The 18,170-nt window shown below is 25.9% G+C and overlaps 3 protein-coding genes across 7 annotated transcripts; 2 read left to right on the plus strand and 1 right to left on the minus strand.

The window, feature by feature from the left end:
• The first annotated feature begins 1,720 nt into the window (after nt 1-1,720).
• Nucleotides 1,721-5,653, plus strand: LOC132928275 (probable aminopeptidase NPEPL1). The gene is made up of 9 exons (XM_060992829.1): nt 1,721-2,176; nt 2,242-2,424; nt 2,499-2,783; nt 2,844-3,068; nt 3,129-3,307; nt 4,125-4,248; nt 4,306-4,482; nt 4,536-4,646; nt 5,373-5,653. Exons 1-9 carry the CDS (start codon nt 2,027-2,029, stop codon nt 5,478-5,480), a joined length of 1,542 nt encoding a protein of 513 aa, XP_060848812.1. The 5' UTR covers nt 1,721-2,026; the 3' UTR covers nt 5,481-5,653.
• On the minus strand, nt 5,639-12,375 carry LOC132928278 (programmed cell death protein 6-like). 3 transcript variants are annotated; one of them, XM_060992840.1, is made up of 4 exons: nt 12,307-12,375; nt 6,587-6,651; nt 6,147-6,522; nt 5,639-6,036 (listed from the first exon to the last, which is right to left on the minus strand). In XM_060992840.1, the coding sequence occupies exons 2-4, from the start codon at nt 6,643-6,645 to the stop codon at nt 5,935-5,937; spliced, it is 537 nt and encodes a 178-aa protein (XP_060848823.1). In that variant the 5' UTR covers nt 6,646-6,651; nt 12,307-12,375; the 3' UTR covers nt 5,639-5,934. The 3 variants fall into 3 exon arrangements, with proteins under 3 accessions (XP_060848823.1, XP_060848825.1, XP_060848822.1); XM_060992842.1 differs by lacking the exon at nt 12,307-12,375 and adding an exon at nt 6,751-6,962 and having other exon boundaries at nt 6,587-6,662; XM_060992839.1 differs by lacking the exon at nt 12,307-12,375 and adding an exon at nt 6,751-6,958.
• Nucleotides 7,059-14,224, plus strand: LOC132928277 (mitochondrial nicotinamide adenine dinucleotide transporter SLC25A51). Of its 3 annotated transcripts, none has more exons than XM_060992838.1 (3): nt 7,059-7,177; nt 7,821-7,983; nt 13,359-14,224. In XM_060992838.1, exons 2-3 carry the CDS (start codon nt 7,867-7,869, stop codon nt 14,091-14,093), a joined length of 852 nt encoding a protein of 283 aa, XP_060848821.1. In that variant the 5' UTR covers nt 7,059-7,177; nt 7,821-7,866; the 3' UTR covers nt 14,094-14,224. The 3 variants fall into 3 exon arrangements, with proteins under 3 accessions (XP_060848821.1, XP_060848820.1, XP_060848819.1); XM_060992837.1 differs by lacking the exon at nt 7,059-7,177 and adding an exon at nt 7,523-7,707 and having other exon boundaries at nt 7,810-7,983; XM_060992836.1 differs by lacking the exon at nt 7,059-7,177 and adding an exon at nt 7,525-7,707.
• The last annotated feature ends 3,946 nt before the right edge of the window (nt 14,225-18,170 follow it).

The raw sequence follows: 18,170 nt of genomic DNA on the forward strand, positions 1-18,170 counted from the left end.
TATAAAAAATGAACCAGGACTTTTTAGTTTTTGTTCAACTTTTTATAAAGCGGACTTTTTGTCCTCGGGATTTTTGACCGATTGCCGGGTTAGGTGCACCCACAACAGAATGACAAAATAGATTCGCTTTCCTACCATGAAATATTGAATTTAAAAATTTAGAGAGCTCCTAAAGTGATGGCCGACAAAAATAATAACACATTATTCTAAAATCAACAGATATAAACATTGCTCAGTTCAGAATTTAATACAATATTTTAAATTAAATTTGATTTTTGCTAAATAACAACTACCCAGATGTAACGTAGCTGGTTGGCTTCTCTGATTCTCCATCAGTCCATCACATCCTCATGTTAAATCTAATTATAGAATCAGTTATCCCTAAGTGAATTCATCGGTTTTAATGGTTTTACCTGTGCGCAGTTTTTAACTAAAATGCAAATATGCAATTATTCATGTACCTAATAATTAATATATATTATGATTTTTATAATGTAACAACTTTGTGAAAAAGATTGTAAAATTATTCAAATGCCTCGACGAAAAACCGTTAGATTTAAATACAATATTTCCTTTCCTTCCATCAGATACAAAATGAAAAAATGGGCAACTTAGGGGCACTCGGCAGTCAGGAGAATATTTAGAACAATTCTGTGAAAAAAATTCATAGATACAGTTATATATTTATGAGGAAGGTATCAATTTTTTAATTATATCTGATATTGTAGAATGTAGATTGTAACAAACTTTCAACTATCGTTTAAAATGTGTAAAAAAATGTTATAATATATAATGGTCCCCTCTTTTTATATTCAAAAAAGTATAAGATGCATTTTGCATTTTTTTTTTGGAACTTTTTAGAAGATGCTCTCATGACCGCAAATGTATTTCATTAGCATGTGAATCTGACTAACTAATTTTTATTTTACATTTTTTTGTGTTTATTACTTTTTAATTCATTTTTTGATATTTTCCCACATTTTTAGTCATTTTTAGTGATTTCATATTTTTTTACTTCTTATTGTTTCTTGTCGATTGAAATTATGCCGATAATTTACTTAGAACTTTGAAATTACCACATACTAAGATTAGTACCTACCCGAATTTATCTCATCGATTACAGTCGTCGTTGTCGTGTTGTAGTGCATATTATTATACCTCAGTTATATTAATTTTTTGTAATATTTTCGAAATTGCGAAAAAAATTTTATTTAATTTTTAAGGACATTTTTTGTAATTTTTATGTCATATTTTGAGTAATTTGATAAATGTAAATAGAATTTTATAGTAAAATAGAAAACAATTAAAAAAAAATATTTGTAATTTTTTAGGTCATTTTTTTAAGGACATTTTTATGTCATATATTTGCATTTTTTTTTTTGGTCATTTTTTAATGTTTTTAAGGTCATCAACTTTCGAGCCCTAACTCATTGTCTACATTTGTACAATAATACTTACTATTTAAAGTGTATTAATGAGTTATGTGACAAAAGATGAAAAACTGAAAACTAAAAGTGTAAAACCATTTACACTAAGTTTTGCGATTGACGGCAAGTCAATAAAATTTATTTTTATTTGTAATAGCGGTGATTGGTGAATGATATTTCTCGTTTCTAACATCCGGCCGATAGTTAATACTTTAGGTGTTCGGATACAAGATTTATAAAAAATTCTTTATAAATTCTATTTCTTATTTATTTCATTATTTGATTCTCTAAAAATCTTGGTTCAAATGATCCTTAATTTCATATCTAATATCTATTATTAAGTTTTAATCCTTCAAACTTTCTGCATTCTTAAATGAAAAAATAAGAATCTAGATCATAGAAAAGAGATAACTGATTAGATGATTACAGTGATCGAGATAGCGAACGCAGAATTTAGTATTTATTTTGCAAAAATAATGTTTGTCTGCTATTAACGAATAGCGGTGTTGGATATTTTCAATTCTACCATTAAACGTGAAACTGGTTAACATTTAACTTTACATCGTTTTAGACGTTTTAGTGTGTGGGTAGTCAACGTAATGGCTAGCACCACTGTTAAGTTTTCGGCCTCTTTGAGTAAAACCGATCCGATCAGTGTACCAGTACTGATCGTAGGCCAAGAGAAACATTTGTCTAGTTTATCTTATTCTGCTGTCAAATGTAAATTAGAACCACGGGTTAATGAACAGGTGAGAATATAGTTTGATAAATATTTAAAAATATGTTTCGTACTAAAGTTTTTCTATTTTTTTAGACTTTTAAATCTGCTTTGTCTGTATTAAATCCTTGTCCAACAGACACTTGTCCACTTTTTCTCAACACTGCCACTTTAGCGGCCATTTCCAACAATCACAGTCGTCATAATTCGTCAGCACAACCCCATATGCTAACAAAACTGATCAATTTGAATTCAGCTGGATACAATGAATGCATTGTGGTTAGTGAGAAATAGTATAATATTTATTTTATTCAATTTTGTTTATTTTAAAAATTGTTATATTATTGTTAAAGATTGTTTGCGAGCGAAAAGACATGTTTGCCTCAGGTTGTGCTGCAGCTCGGGCATTTTACGACTATTGCCGTAAAACTAAAATACATGTTGGAAAACTAAAAGAACAGAAGAAAGCTACTGTAACAGTTACAGTAGAGTTTATAATAGTGCCCGACAGCAATGGTGATAACAAAGTGGAAAAAGAAGAAATAGCAACTTTGGAAAGAATAGCTAATGCTATTAAAATGACTGCACGTATTGTTGATACTCCGTGTAATGATATGAATGTCAATCATTTTTTAGATGCAAGTCAAACAAAATGGCTGAATACATTGGATAATTTTAATTTCGGATACAACTTTTAGGAGATAAAACATGTAGGAGCTGACTTGAATATTAATCCTACAATAATTAGCGGCGAAGAGTTGAAGAAAAAAGGTCTAGGAGGAATATATGGTGTGGGTAAAGCATCTTCTATAGGTCCAGCTCTAGCTGTATTATCTTACACCCCACATGGAGCCACAGAAACAATTGCTTGGGTTGGCAAAGGCATTGTCTATGATACTGGTGGCCTTAGCATCAAAGGAAAAGTAAATATATTTTTAATGCATATATAAAAAAAATGCAACTTGTTCATTTAACATTTTCAGTCCGCTATGCCAGGCATGAAACGAGATTGTGCTGGAGCAGCTGCTATTTTAGGAGCGTTCCATGCTATAGTAAAGTCTAATTTTAAGCAAAATCTACATGCTGTTTTTTGTTTGGCTGAAAATTCAATTGGACCAGATTCAACACGTCCTGATGACATACATACACTTTATTCAGGAAGGTTAGCTTTGTATTAGTACTATAGGTACTTTCCTGTTATACGAGACTATGGCTATTTTCGTGACTAACACCCAAGACTACCTCCTTTATCGCGACTACTACAATTAGCTGTACGATATCCACACAATTCATAATTGTTATATTATCTATTATATTATTATATATATATATACAGGCTGATTCAAAATTTATATTACAGCCATTTTAACACATCGATATTCAAAATAGAGAACAATAGGATACAAAAGTTTTTTGATCTAGAAACATCTAAAATGATTATACGACACTAATATTATTACATTTTTTTTTATATATATAATTCGTAAATGTGGCCATCATTATTTATTATTTTATTTGTGGATTTATCATTTTTTACCACTATTATTTTTGTATTTATTATAATTATTATTTTATTGTTTTTAGTGACCGTACACCACATATTATGTAGCGTGTGTTGTGTAATACATTTCAAATGATTACTGGGTATATAAATACTTTTTTTTTATATATAATTTGAATATAGCCATCCCAACAATACCTACTGATTAAAAAAATATCAAAGAATTAAATATGCAGGTGCATTATACAAATATAAGTATTAAATAAAACTAAGGTAGTCTGTGATAATAGGAAAGTGTGCAAATTTTGGTCGTTTTATAACAGGATTGTGGTGTTTCACAAAACAACCGCGGTAGTCTTATATAACGGAGGTAGTCACGAAAATAGCTGTAGTCTCGTATAACAAGAAAGTACCAGTGTCTCCATTATCCAACAACACTGGATATTAATTATTTTAAATAATAACAATTTGATTTTAGAACTGTCGAAATCAATAATACTGATGCTGAAGGACGTCTAGTCTTATCAGATGGTGTAGTGTATGCATCTCGAGATCTTAATGCTAAAGTGATATTAGATATGGCTACACTAACTGGAGCACAGGTATGTTTAAACATTATTTTTAATTAAGTATTGAAGTATTAAATTGTTTGTGTTTAGTCAATTAGTACAGGAAAGTATCATGCTGCAGTTATGTCCAACTCGGAACAATGGGAAAAAAATGTAGTGTCCGCTGGCCTAATATCTGGTGATTTAACTTTTCCAATTGTCTACTGTCCAGAATTACATTTTTGTGAATTTTCATCATCTGTAGCTGACATGAAAAACTCTGTCGCTGTAAGATTACATTTATTTTTTATTAAATAAATACTAAATTGATATTTTTTTAGGATCGATCAAATGCTACTTCGTCATGTGCAGGACTGTTTATAGCTGCGCATCTTGGCTTTGATACAGCTAATCAATGGATTCATGTGGACATTGCTGGGCCTTCTCATTACGTAAATATAACTTTAGTTATTATTACAAGTTAATTGACTCATTTGCCTATGGAACTCCAACAGGCTAGTCTCAATTTACATACATTAAAATGTTGTCTTTTTTACTTATTAAGCTGAAATGGGGTCAGTTTGTATTTTCAAGGACATATTCACAAATTTGTTAGTACGATTTTCTGAATTTTGATATTAATAGTCAATTTATGCGACTCATTAGATAAAAAAGTATCATTTGAAAAAAATGTTTGCTATTTTTATTGTTATCAATTTTGATGTTCACCTTTATGAATTACAACATAAATATGAAACACAACCATATTTAATTTTTTTTTGTATTAAAATTTATATATTTATCTTTTTATTCTTTGACCCTTGTCTTATTGACTCATTCCAATAATGGACTCAATGATTTATTTCCATAGTGAGTGCAATTAGTAGCCTCTAATACTTTATTAAGTATTTTATTGTTTTTTAACAACATAATAGTAATCGAACTGTAGTTATCTTAATATTTAACTATCTAGACATTGTACAAGATTGTAACATCTAAATTATTTGCCAAAAGTTGGGTTGTTAGAATTGCAAAAAACTTATTTGCTACCTTTTAAATTATATTTCTTCAAAGCGATGGACTAAATTTGCTATTTTATTTTAATGTGTTAGACTTGTGAATGAGTAAATAACCAATTGACTTTCTTAATTTTTTTATGCATAACATTTTTTTTATAGGGTGAAAGAGCAACTGGATATGGAGTAGCACTTTTGACTGCACTTTTTGCTAAGTATACAAACGATCTTCTATTGCAAAATGTTTCCAAACATATTGAATATTCTTAAGTCATTACCAACATTTGCTTCAAAAAATTCATGTTTAATTAAATATTTTTTGTGAATCCAACTTAAAAATCGATATTTTTATTTTCTTTCTATATTTTGTACACGTGCCATAACTTTTTAACAAATGTTTTCTTTAAAATAATAATTGAAAAATAAAATCTGTTCGAAATTTATTTTTGTTTATTTCAATAAAATTGGAACTGTATAAAATATTAAAATGGTAGTATATATATATATTATGAAAATTATTAATTCATGTATATAACAATTATAAAATTATTGATAGCTTAAAAATATCACATTTAAACAGTATTAAAAATAACCAATGTGTTAAAAACAGATAAAGTAATCATCTAACTGAAATATTATATTTTACATCATATTTCATTATAAGTTATTCTTTATGCTGATCGTCTTATAAGACAAAAAAAACTCCATTAACAATGGAGTTCACTTATATTTTTAAACCAAATACCATGTTTAAAAATTGTTCATAATGAATAGTAATATATCCATCTTGATCAGTATCAAATTGACGGAATGCAGCAGTTAGCGTCTATAAATACAAATGTAAGTTATTAAAAAGTAAAAATGAATATAAAAAAATACACTAAAATAAAGTTAATTGGCAAGTAGATAATATTTGTTAAAATTAATAATACGTACATGTAACACAACACAGCATTGAATGAAATCATCAAAAAGTATAGTGCCACGACCAAAGCGGTCAAATCTCTTTAGCATAACTGAAACAATTTGTTCTCCAAGTCTATAACCAAACGACGACAGAGCATCTTTGAGTTCGGATACATTTATATTGCCAGAACCATCTCGGTCAAATGATCGAAAACATGATTGCCAATCAGTTACATATTTCCACAGGGCACCAAAGTCGTCAAAAGATACAGTACCTCGATTGTGCTTGTCAAACATACCAATCATAAGACGTACAGTTTCTGGATTAAATGGTGTCCAAGTTCCATTGGAGAGCGCCATTTGCAGTTCATCAGACGAGATGAATCCACTTCTATCTTTGTCAACCCTACGTCACAATATCGTTTTACCCTAGAATATTATTGAATATTGATATAATTATTTTTACTTACCTTTGAAACACGTCCCATAAGAACTCTCTGGACGGCATCGGTGAAGAAAAGTTCGCCATTTTAGACTGAAAAAATACTAGGTATTAGAATAATATATCAATTTCTCAGGTGACTTTTACTACTTTTAGCTTAATTATTATATCTTTTCATGATTTGTGACTCACCGATAACGCCTTAAATCCTAATTATTAATGAGTCAATAATCAATAGTCAATACCGTAGTGTTTAAATAATAATAGTATAGATGACTGATTTAAAATTCTAAATGATACGAGTACAAGACTATGATTACGAGCACCTCAAAAATAGATAATTTTTATTATCTTTATCTATTCTTTGACGAGTGACACGAATGACGATCACTAAACCGGTCATTACTCATTTTACTCTGTACTCATTTTATTATGACTGTTGACAATTGATAATATTATCTTTAATCGTGGTTGACGCCACGATGTAGAGAAAATATCTTTTCTCTATCGTGTTTGACGTACAATATTATTATCGCTGACGTTTATGAGGGCATTTCTTCCTTTGTGACAACAGCCAGAATATATAAAAGAAACTATGTAATTGAAGTAGAGCAAAATTGTAAGTCTACCAAATTCAAAATATATAAAATCCCATGTTGATTTTTTCCCGAATGTATTCTCATATATATTATCGTAGAATTATTGTACTTATAATTAGACAGTAAAATTATTGAAATATACTAGCATTTATTGAATTGACCCCATCCCGTATTCAAAATTCAAATGCCCGACTCACAAATATACAGATATATCTTAAATCGTGGCCCAACTTATCGTCACGACAGGTGACACCACTGTCTATAAAATAGTCGATGGGTAAAGTTAATAATTGAAATCTGTGACTGTGATTGAAATATTTTTTTACTGATACTATTATCATAATATAATATTTTAAAGGTATTATCATGAATCATTAAATTGTTTCTACGTTCTTGTGATCTCTCTTGATAAGACAGGCAAGTACTTCATAAATTTAGAATCCTAATTAATGTATGGTTGAGAAAAATTTAATATTCTGTTTATGAAGACTTGAATTGGGAGTTCGGCCTTTGACGAGTTTACTGCACATCTGTATATACCAAAAAATAGGTAAACACAATACTAGTTTATTGGTTTGTCGAAGTGTACATTGTTTTTATTATATATTTCATACATAACCTTGTAGATTAATTACAAATTATAATAATATAGTATGGTTCCAGGATGATATATGAACTAAAAATAAGCTGACATTGAAAGGAACACGATATGGCCTTTTTCATGCATTTGAGTCGAGAAGAATATTCAGAATTTGTTTGTGGTTGTGGAGCTGCTATTATCAATGTCGGCATTACCTTCCCAATTAATAAAATCATATTCAGACAGGTATTCATTTTAAAAAAATTAAATTTTTCAGCTTTTTGTATATTATTTGAATTAGAGCTAAAATTGTAAATTGTAAATTTATAATTGTCAAGTAGATAGTAGGGTGAATTAATAACATTAACATCCACTAACTTATACTATGATTATTTTTTAAATTTATTAATTATTATTTTTAATTTACCTATTTAATAATGTAAAACTTTGGAGCCGAAAACAAAATAAATTGTGCGTTTTAAATGTGTATACCTATAATAAAAAATTATTATTACTTATATTTATAACAATTTCTAAATTAAGACCTTGAAATAGCAAAAAAAAAATAAATATGATTGCATCTAAATAGCTACTAAAAATGTACATATATTATTATAGTTAAGGATATATTTGATTTTTTAAGAAAAAAATCCAGGGATTAAGATTCTAATATATACAGTTTTCTTTAAAAAATAATTATATTTTATATTTATTAAAAATATTTTCTTTATATCTTTCTTAGCTACTATGATAGGTTTGAACACAATAGGTTATATTTTATACAATAAAAAGAACATTTAGTCTAAGAGGCCTTACAATTATTTGTTGTTACTTATATCTGCTTTAATGCCAATAATATAATTTTATTCACGTGTGTAGTATCTTTTAGCCAGTAATTTAATGTTCAAAATTTTTTGCTATGATTTTTCAATAAACTTCATGCATGATATTGTTGATTGGAATCCCCGAACAAAAATCTGACAAAAAAAGTCTGATAGAATAAAAGTTCCAAATTTAATAGTTATTAAGTTAAGTCACCAAATAATATTTGCTTAAGTCTAAGGACTAACCATTTTATATTATGACATTATGTTATAGATCAGCGTTTCCCAAACCATGGGTCGCAAAATTTTTTTGATGGGTCGCGACTCGCGGTTATATTTATTTACGGCATTCTTTTTTTTAGGGGGGGGGGGTCGCGTACCTAATAAAGATTAAATTTATGGGTCGCCATTGCATAAAGGTTGGGAAACGCTGTTATAGATTATCACTATAATTCGAAAGTCGTAAATTACAAATTTATTATACACATTATCTTTATTTAGCTTTCTTTAATTTTAAAAGTGAATTTTTCTGAATAATAGTTTGATTATTTTGGCAAACGCTCAGTCTATGTGTGTAAAATCCTTAGTGGTTTTAATTCCAACAATTTTTTTTTAGTGAAAATGTCACTATAAGTAAACAAAACACAAGTTCCAATTTCACATTAAAAATAAGCGTAAAAAAAAACCATATTTATTATCTATCTATTTTATTATTATTATTGTATTTTTGGGATATTTAAAAGAATTCATAAATTGACAAAAATCGTATTTTATAATAATTGTACTGTTTTTTGAATATTTTGTTTTATTTAATGTGGTATGTAAAAATGTAAATAACTTTAAAAAAAAATAAAAGGAACCGTAAATACAATACTATAATTTAGGTAATCAAATATTTGTAAATGGTTATTCTTATTCCATTAATTAATAATTATTAATGTAAATTGAATTAGTGTTTATATATATATATATATTAATATAATTTTTAAAAATAAATTTTTACCAGACTTTTTTGCCAGACTTTTATAATACCTGTTAATTGCTCAATAATGGGAATTTTCTTGTACATAGTTTTGATATTAGTTTTAATTTAGTTATTTTATATTATTATTAAAATTATTATTTATCATGCATGTTATTGTTGATTATTCAATGAAGTATGAACAGTGAAACTTGTCTACTACCAAAATTTTCTTAAAGCTTCAGACACTGCCACACTGGCAGCTACAAGTGAAAAACACACTACACCTGGTGTCATATATCTCTGAAAGCAGTGCCACACATTTAAAAGCAAGCTATTTAACTTGACAAGTTTCATTTTATTTGTTGAGTTTATTTTATTATACCTATATTATTTTATAACATAATTTTTGATATTTTACCAATGTTTGATCTCCATTAAATGTTAATATTAAAATGTATAATATATATACAAGTATGGTAATTTTAAAGTTTAGAATAAAATAATGAATTAGTTTTATATATTTTGTTTGTTTACAGTACATTTATTTTATTAATTAATGACATTAAATAGATAACATGGGCGAGATATTATGATAATTGTTAATACGAGTATGTTTAATATTCATATTATACTGCTTATCTGTGGAAATAGAAAACACTATAATTCAGAACTTTTGGTATATTATTAAATTTGGGTTGTAGATTATGAGCTAAATTAATATGACATCAGATATATTTCTACAATTTTTTTCAAAATATGCATATTACTTAAATTTTTAAATGAGAACCTTTTTTGTTAAGAGGATGCTATACCAGATTTGTTGTAACATAGTAAATTTACGCTCAGCAGTTTGTATTTTGTAAAAAATCTACATACAAACACAGATAGTTTATAATAAGTCGATTCACTTTAATATAAAAATTAATGAAGCTAAACATGAACTGCTTAGCATAAATTTGTTATGTTACACACTTGTAAGACGGATACAACATATGTAAATGTAGCATCCTCTTAATATCCTATTTGGATTGGTCTAATTTTTTTAAAATCATTTTGTTGTCTCAACTGTATTCTAAACTCAAATAATTAATTCAGTAAATAGTAATTATTAATATAGTTTAGTTTACTCTTTATTATTACTATATATTTTTACCCAGAATTAAACTATTAAAATTTGAAAATATATTAATTTAAAGATAGCACAAAATGTAATACATATTATTATTTATTATCTATACATATCATCATTGGTAAAATATTCAATTTTTTGTAGTGTGAACCAACATTTTGTAGTGTTTTCATATTATATTAATTATTTTTTATTTTTTTCTCCGTATTTTCATATTTTATTCATATTATATAAAATGATTATTTTTAGAATTGCACTGTGGCAATGATCAACAACACACTCATCTGCTGAAAACATAAAAGACAAACTAATACATACTTAAATTTACTATAGTTGTTATAGTTATTATATAATACATAATGTGTTTGTTTTATCCCATGCAATGTTATGTCCAAAAGAGCATGTTGTTTAATTATTATTTTTACTTTTAATGTAATTATTTTTTATTTTGCTTACTTAATTTGCACTAATTATTGGAATAAAAACCCATTTTATGTGTACTTAGTTAATTTGTTTTTATAGTATACAGTATAAAGTTAAATAAACAAAATTAAATATTTTCTATGATCTAATATATTTTGTTTAATCTTATTAGGTATACATTTATGTGCAACTTACATAATATGTACAATTTCAAAAAAAAAACTGTAAATACTGTTTCTATTTTAATTTATAAACTAAATTTAGTATTTTTGTTATATGCAGAGTACTACACGTTTACACCCATTAGTCTAACTGTTTAGTGTTTGTCTTATGTAGTTTATTACATACTTTTTATATTAAATTAAAATATGAATAAATACATAAATATAGAAGTATAATATATAATATTTATTAGAGGTTGATATTATTATTGAAAATTTGGATGTAGACAAATTGAGCGATGAAGAGGAACCTGATTTTATTTATGGAAATTATGGTAAAAAATACTAGTTTATTTTTGTTTAGTATTTGTGAAAATAACAAAATTGATGTTATCAAGGCAAGATACTTTATAGTAGAATAAAAAGACAAACAGACATTATATGAAATAATTCAAAATTAAATTGAAATACTCCAATGAATGGCTTGCATATAAGATGTTAGAGATTAGACTGATTAAAAGTTGATTTTAGTTTTTGTCGATCTCACTAGTGTACACATAAAACGTACACAGTCTATAGGAAGCTTTAAAAATGTATACGGTTAAAAAATACATGGTACATCATCTTAGCTTTAACTCACCAGAATAATGGTAAACCATTTGATTGTTATCAATTGTACTGAATAAATATTTTTTAATAATTATTTGTACATAATGAAAATAAAAAAAGGAATAGTTATTTTTAATTTTAATACATATTTTAATGTGTAACTTTTAATACATTTTTTTTTATATGGAATTAGATTGTGACATGATTAAATATAAACTATTTAATTATGTTTTACTAGATAATATTTATGTATATTTTCACACACATACAGTGATTCAAAATTTATGTTATAGCTTTTTTATTTTATAAACATTCATAATAGAGAAAAATGTTTATAAAATGATTAGTAATTTTTATATTTTTTTAAGATATTAATTTATAATTAGTTAAAGTAAAGATAAACAGAAAGTGGAATGTACGGTGATATCCTGAAAAATGTTGATCTACTACTTTACTCACCTTGGATTGGAAAAAATACTTCACATTATGTTTGCAAAAAAGTTTAGCTTTCCATTTGAATTTCTTTAGTTAACATCCAAAACCTTCTCTAAAATATTGTAAAAAAATATAAAAATTAATAATCATTATACATATTTTTAAATAAAAAACTTTGTATTACATATTTTTTTCTATCGTGAATTAATATAATAAAATGGTTGTTATATTAAATCACCTTGTGTACCTATATATTATTATTATTAAATAATAAATATATTATATTTTTACATTTATTATTTATTCATATTTTAATTAAATACAAAAATATATGGTAGATCACTTAAGACATAGAAATGTTTAAGGTAGACAACATTTATCAAAACTTGTATTTTGTATTTACCTTTGTTAGCACTTAAAAACATTACACTTTGTGTGACCTAGTATACGATTAACATTATTTTTTTAAATATTTCTAAAACTGACTATTAATTTTTTTATTAAAAGTTATTTGAGTCTTAAAAACTTGTTTCAAAAATCAAAGATTTCATTATTCAGACAAATACGATTACTTATAGCATATAAAATATAAAATATTGTGTTTGGACAAAATACTGGATACTGAAAATTTAAAAATCTGTGAAATAATATCTTTTGATAGATTAGTTTAATATTATTAGTTAATTATTTTTATTTTTATTTTTTAATAATCTACAAATGCTAAACAATTTTAAATTTAATTATTCCATGTACTAATGAATTATATTTGTTCAGTAAAAAATGTCAAAGAAGAAACTGTATGAGATTTAAACCTTGTACTATTTTTTAACTAGTAAATTATATGTATTTTTAGATGAATATATTTCTTTATAATTTAATTTTAACAAGTTAATGTTATGTTTTGTTTCCTTGTTGACAAGTTTTCATTTTTAAGAGTCTTACAAAAGTATATTATTTTGGGGTTGCTTGGCGGTTTTCACTGTTTTTTTTTACAATTTTAATTCATATACAGATTGTATACATTTATATCCATGTAAATTATTTACATTTATATGTTTGAATTAAATTTATTTTAGATGCTACATGGAGTAGGCCTAAGGAATGCAGCTTCTCAACTTATGAATGAAGGGTTTTCTACTCTTTATCGAGGGATTTACCCACCATTATTTCAGAAGACAATCTCTACATCATTAATGTTTGGCACTTATGACGCAATCCAAAAACCACTTTTGGAATCTAATTTAAACTCCAGATTAGCAAAAATCATTGCAGCATTGGTAGCTGGTACAGCTGAAGCCACGTTAACACCATTTGAACGTGTACAAACATTACTTCAGGACAACCACTATAATAAAAATTTTATAAATATGCGCCATGCAATAAAAGTTATTGCTACTGAATATTCAGTGTCTGAATTTTACCGTGGTCTTACACCAATTTTGTTGCGCAACGGGCCTTCTAATATTTCCTTTTTCTTATTGCGCGAAGCTGCCAATTCATACATTGTGATACCCCCTACTGCATGGACAGGCTATAAACTATTTAAAGAGTTTCTGACCGGAGCATTTATTGGTGCTTTAAATAGTGCTCTATTTTATCCATGTAATGTACTTAAAGTACACATGCAAAGCAACTTGGGTGGTCCATTTAAAAGTATTAAAGAAGCAGCAACTGAAATTTATCAAGAACGTGGAAATAGAGTATCATATTTTTATCGAGGAGTGCACATGAACTATACAAGGTCATTTATTAGTTGGGGCGTGGTTAATGTCGCTTATGAAAATTTAAAGCATATTTTGAAAAATAATTAAATGACATGTAATATTAGATCATTATTTTTGCTTCTTCAAAATATTTGATTTACCTAATTTAATTTGTGTTTTTTGTTGTTTAATATTTATTACACTGAATTGCTTAATAAATACTGTTATTATAGTTACAACCTGAGTAATTATTTTTATTATTATAATAATGGATTATTTGAATAGGAACATTAACTCAAGAATGCTATTTTAATTCAAATTATGTCTATATTGGTTTAATATATGGTGAAGATTCACCAAAAATAGTCTTGCATAGATGACTATAACTCAAGTAAAGGTTGTGCCATGAATATGAGAAATACATTTTTTAAATTAGTTCTAATCTTCATGGTTGTAAACTTATACATATTATAACAACAAAAAGAATTTAACACAATATGTTAATAAAGTAACTAGTATAGTATACACTATAATATATCTTATATTTTCTATAGTTGTTGGATTAATGGTATTTCAAACGTTCACTAAGAAACAAGAATTGTTTTGAAAAAGTTAGAAGGAACTATTCAAAAATATGGTGAAAACAATATTTTTCAGTTATTCTAAAAGTTATAAGTAAATTCGACTAAATTAAACTTACATTATTATTTATTTAATTAAAAAAAAAAAATGTATATATTATATTAATTGAATATGGATTTTAATTTCAGGCTAATATGAGAATAAAATTAGTATTTTCTCAAGTAAAATCAAAACTAGATAGTTTCTTTAGTTTACTTTAATTTAATTTTAAACATGATGTAACTATAAACTTATTAATAAAAAAAAAATGTTTAATGGAATCATTTGATTAATAGAATCACACCTGAACCAATGTGATCACTGATCACATTAAGCGGAACTCACTGAATAATCTACTTAAATTAATTTAAAATCAAGAGTAAATTCAGGTAATGAGATCCAACTAACAATAGACAGAATACGGAAGCTGTGCATTTTGTATGCCAATTTGTGTATACTGTAGTTGTTTTAAACCTTTCTTACATGATAACACCCTAACTTAAATCTAAATAAATGGTGACATTTAAATAATTAAGACCAAATAGTATTAGAAATAATATTAATAAGAACAAATTTTCGTTAAGCCACAGCATGTTTTTTTACTGAACAGAGTTGTATGTAATACTGTTGCTACATACTGGTTGAGAACTAGAAATGTATAGAGAAAATATACCACTTAGGCCTCATTTAGATTTTTGAATATAGTGTAGTCCAAGACCATAGGCGTAACTAGAAGTTAGTGGTGTTCCAGCCCTAGCGTTTTCAAAATAAGTAAACATGTGAGAGGCCTGTTGCTCCCACTCATGTTAAATAAATTGTTAAAATTAAAATATTGTTTGATTATTATAGTGTGTGACATATTTTGTTGTGTGTATAAAACACATAAGAAAAAAGTGGTACAGTAGTAATTAAATGATTAAAATATTATTTTAGATACAAATTCAAGTTTAATTTTCTTAAAACATAAGTGAAATCTAAAGGATTTTTAAAAGTAACACAATAATACACTAATCATTACAGTTTAAGCCTCTGTTCGATATTGGACAATTTATTTAAAATGTCTTCATTATTTAGAATTTTAGAACATTTGATAAATCTCTTTCAATAACTTTTATAGACGAGACTTAAAGAAACTATTCAACAGGTGACAGGTATACATCATTTTTTTAAAGGTGAAATCTTATGTTATTGTATTCTAAATTAAAATTTATTTGATCAGCAGCATAACAATTTTTAAAATCTTACAATAAAAACTATTTTTTTTGGCTGTAATTACATATTGTACAACTCCATTGAAAAGTCCTAAGTTTCAACAGGTGCTGAAGGTATTATATTTCAAATTGGAATAAAAGTCATAAATAACATTATTAAATATTTATGAAAAAATATTTTAATAATTATTATATTACGCATCAGTGGCGGCGCAACTATGATTTTTTGGGACAAGTGTCCCAGACAAAAATTTGGTTGGAAAATATCAAAGCTGGCAGGTTTAATTTTTTTCAATGGTTCTGGATTAATTATAGTTCATAGATTTAGAAGTATTATTTCACATTAGTATTAAAACACCGACGTGTCCCACAAATTAAGATTGTTCGCACCGCGACTGATACGCATTATACACAATCTGTTTTTGGCAAAAATTAGTTCAACCTACCATATTATTAACAGATAAACTTTACAAATACTAATACTATACTAAAATTACAATTAGTAATGTAAAATATATACTTATATTAAGCAATAATATATCCTTACAATTATAGGCAGATGGTCTGATTTTTACTCAGATAATTGGAATTGTTTTTTCTATGCAATGATTTATCACTGAATTCAAATTGTACAGTGATTTACTCAATGACGAATATATTGAACACCTATAGTAACTCCTTCTTTCTTCTTTAAATTGTGTAAGAATATTCCAAAGTTAACCTCTTAAATATACATTATTTTTTTTAAAGTAATAACTTAAGATTTAAGCAGGACAAGTAGGTAATTGTTTATATATTATTTTAAATTAAGTAACACATATCAAATTCTCATAATTAAATTTTTATTACATTATAAAAAAACATTCAACTTTTAAGTTTAACCATACTTACTCCATGCAATTATTTATCAGTAATAAACACACATACAATTTGAAAGAATACTATTTATACATTTTCAAAACATAAAATAATTAACTGTTCTATAAAAAGTAAAAATAAAATAAAATCTATTTAATATTATTATTTTGTACCATGTTATTTATTAATAAATATTATCTGGCATTATTAAATTATAGTTCTAATATTATATAATATACTTATTATTGGCAGTAACATTAAAAAAAAAAAAAATAAAAAGCTGATAATTTAGACATTTCCTTTAGTTATCTTAGTTGGGTTATTGAACTATGTTGTTGTTTTTTTATAAACATAATAAGCAATTACTTTTCAGTAAAAATGTTTGGGTTCACAACCTCTTTTGTATATAATACCGTTTCTAACGATAACATATTCTTGTTTCATCATATCATCAAAATATTTCACTACAGCAGACTTGCAATATTTCCATACTTTGATTGCACCTTTCTTTACAATTTTTAATACCTTCTTATGTTTTGAAACAGCCTTCTTAGCTGGTTTTGCTTCAAATGTTGTTAACATACTTATAATTCACCTGTAATTCAAAATAAACTTAATAGAATTTTTACATAATACTTGTAGATATAATATTTTTAGTTTTTATATTTTTATTATTTGTCTACCCTGAAAATCTTCCAAAAAAGTTAAATTTTAATGGTCAAGAAGTACTTAAATTTAATTTCTTCAGGCGCCTAACTAAGATGTTGTTGATACAATGGAAAACTTTCTCAATCTCAAAATATATATAGTCAAGAGAAAAAAAATTATAAAATGTTCTATTGTTCTATTTTATTTATATTATAATAGTTTGAACGATTTGTAAAATAAAAAAAGAGGAAAGTTAGTATTATACTAAGTTATAGTATTATTCAGTAAGTCACTATAATGTATATGTTATATTTTTACTTATAGCTTCTTTAAAGTACCAAATTTTTCTACTATAAATGTAGACAAAAATACAACACATCAATCTAAAACCAATACATTCATTGCTCTGCTTAGAATCAAAAAGAAATAATATTATAGTTTTTATTTAGTGATTAAGTGTATAATAATATATACATTTTAGAAGGTAAGCAAATGTAATACAACTTGTACTTATATGTATGTTATGAATATAATAGTTATATTGAATAAAACAAATTATGTATACATATTATCTAATATATGACGTGTCGTTTAATAGAGCTATATATCATTAATAATTTCTTTATAATACTAATATAAATGAATATTTTAAATGGTAATTTTACTGATCGATTTCACGAAATATAATCAATATATTAAACAATGATTTAATATTTAACTATAAACTTCATTTTATCTTTTAAAATAAATAGCAACTTAGATAAACATTGTGTAGATTAAGAGCATAGGCCATAGTTGTAGGTCAAAATATATATTTTTGAAGGTTATATTACTTAAAGGTATATGC

Source organism: Rhopalosiphum padi, chromosome 4, assembly GCF_020882245.1.
Source record: "Rhopalosiphum padi isolate XX-2018 chromosome 4, ASM2088224v1, whole genome shotgun sequence".
NCBI lineage: Eukaryota > Metazoa > Arthropoda > Insecta > Hemiptera > Aphididae > Rhopalosiphum > Rhopalosiphum padi.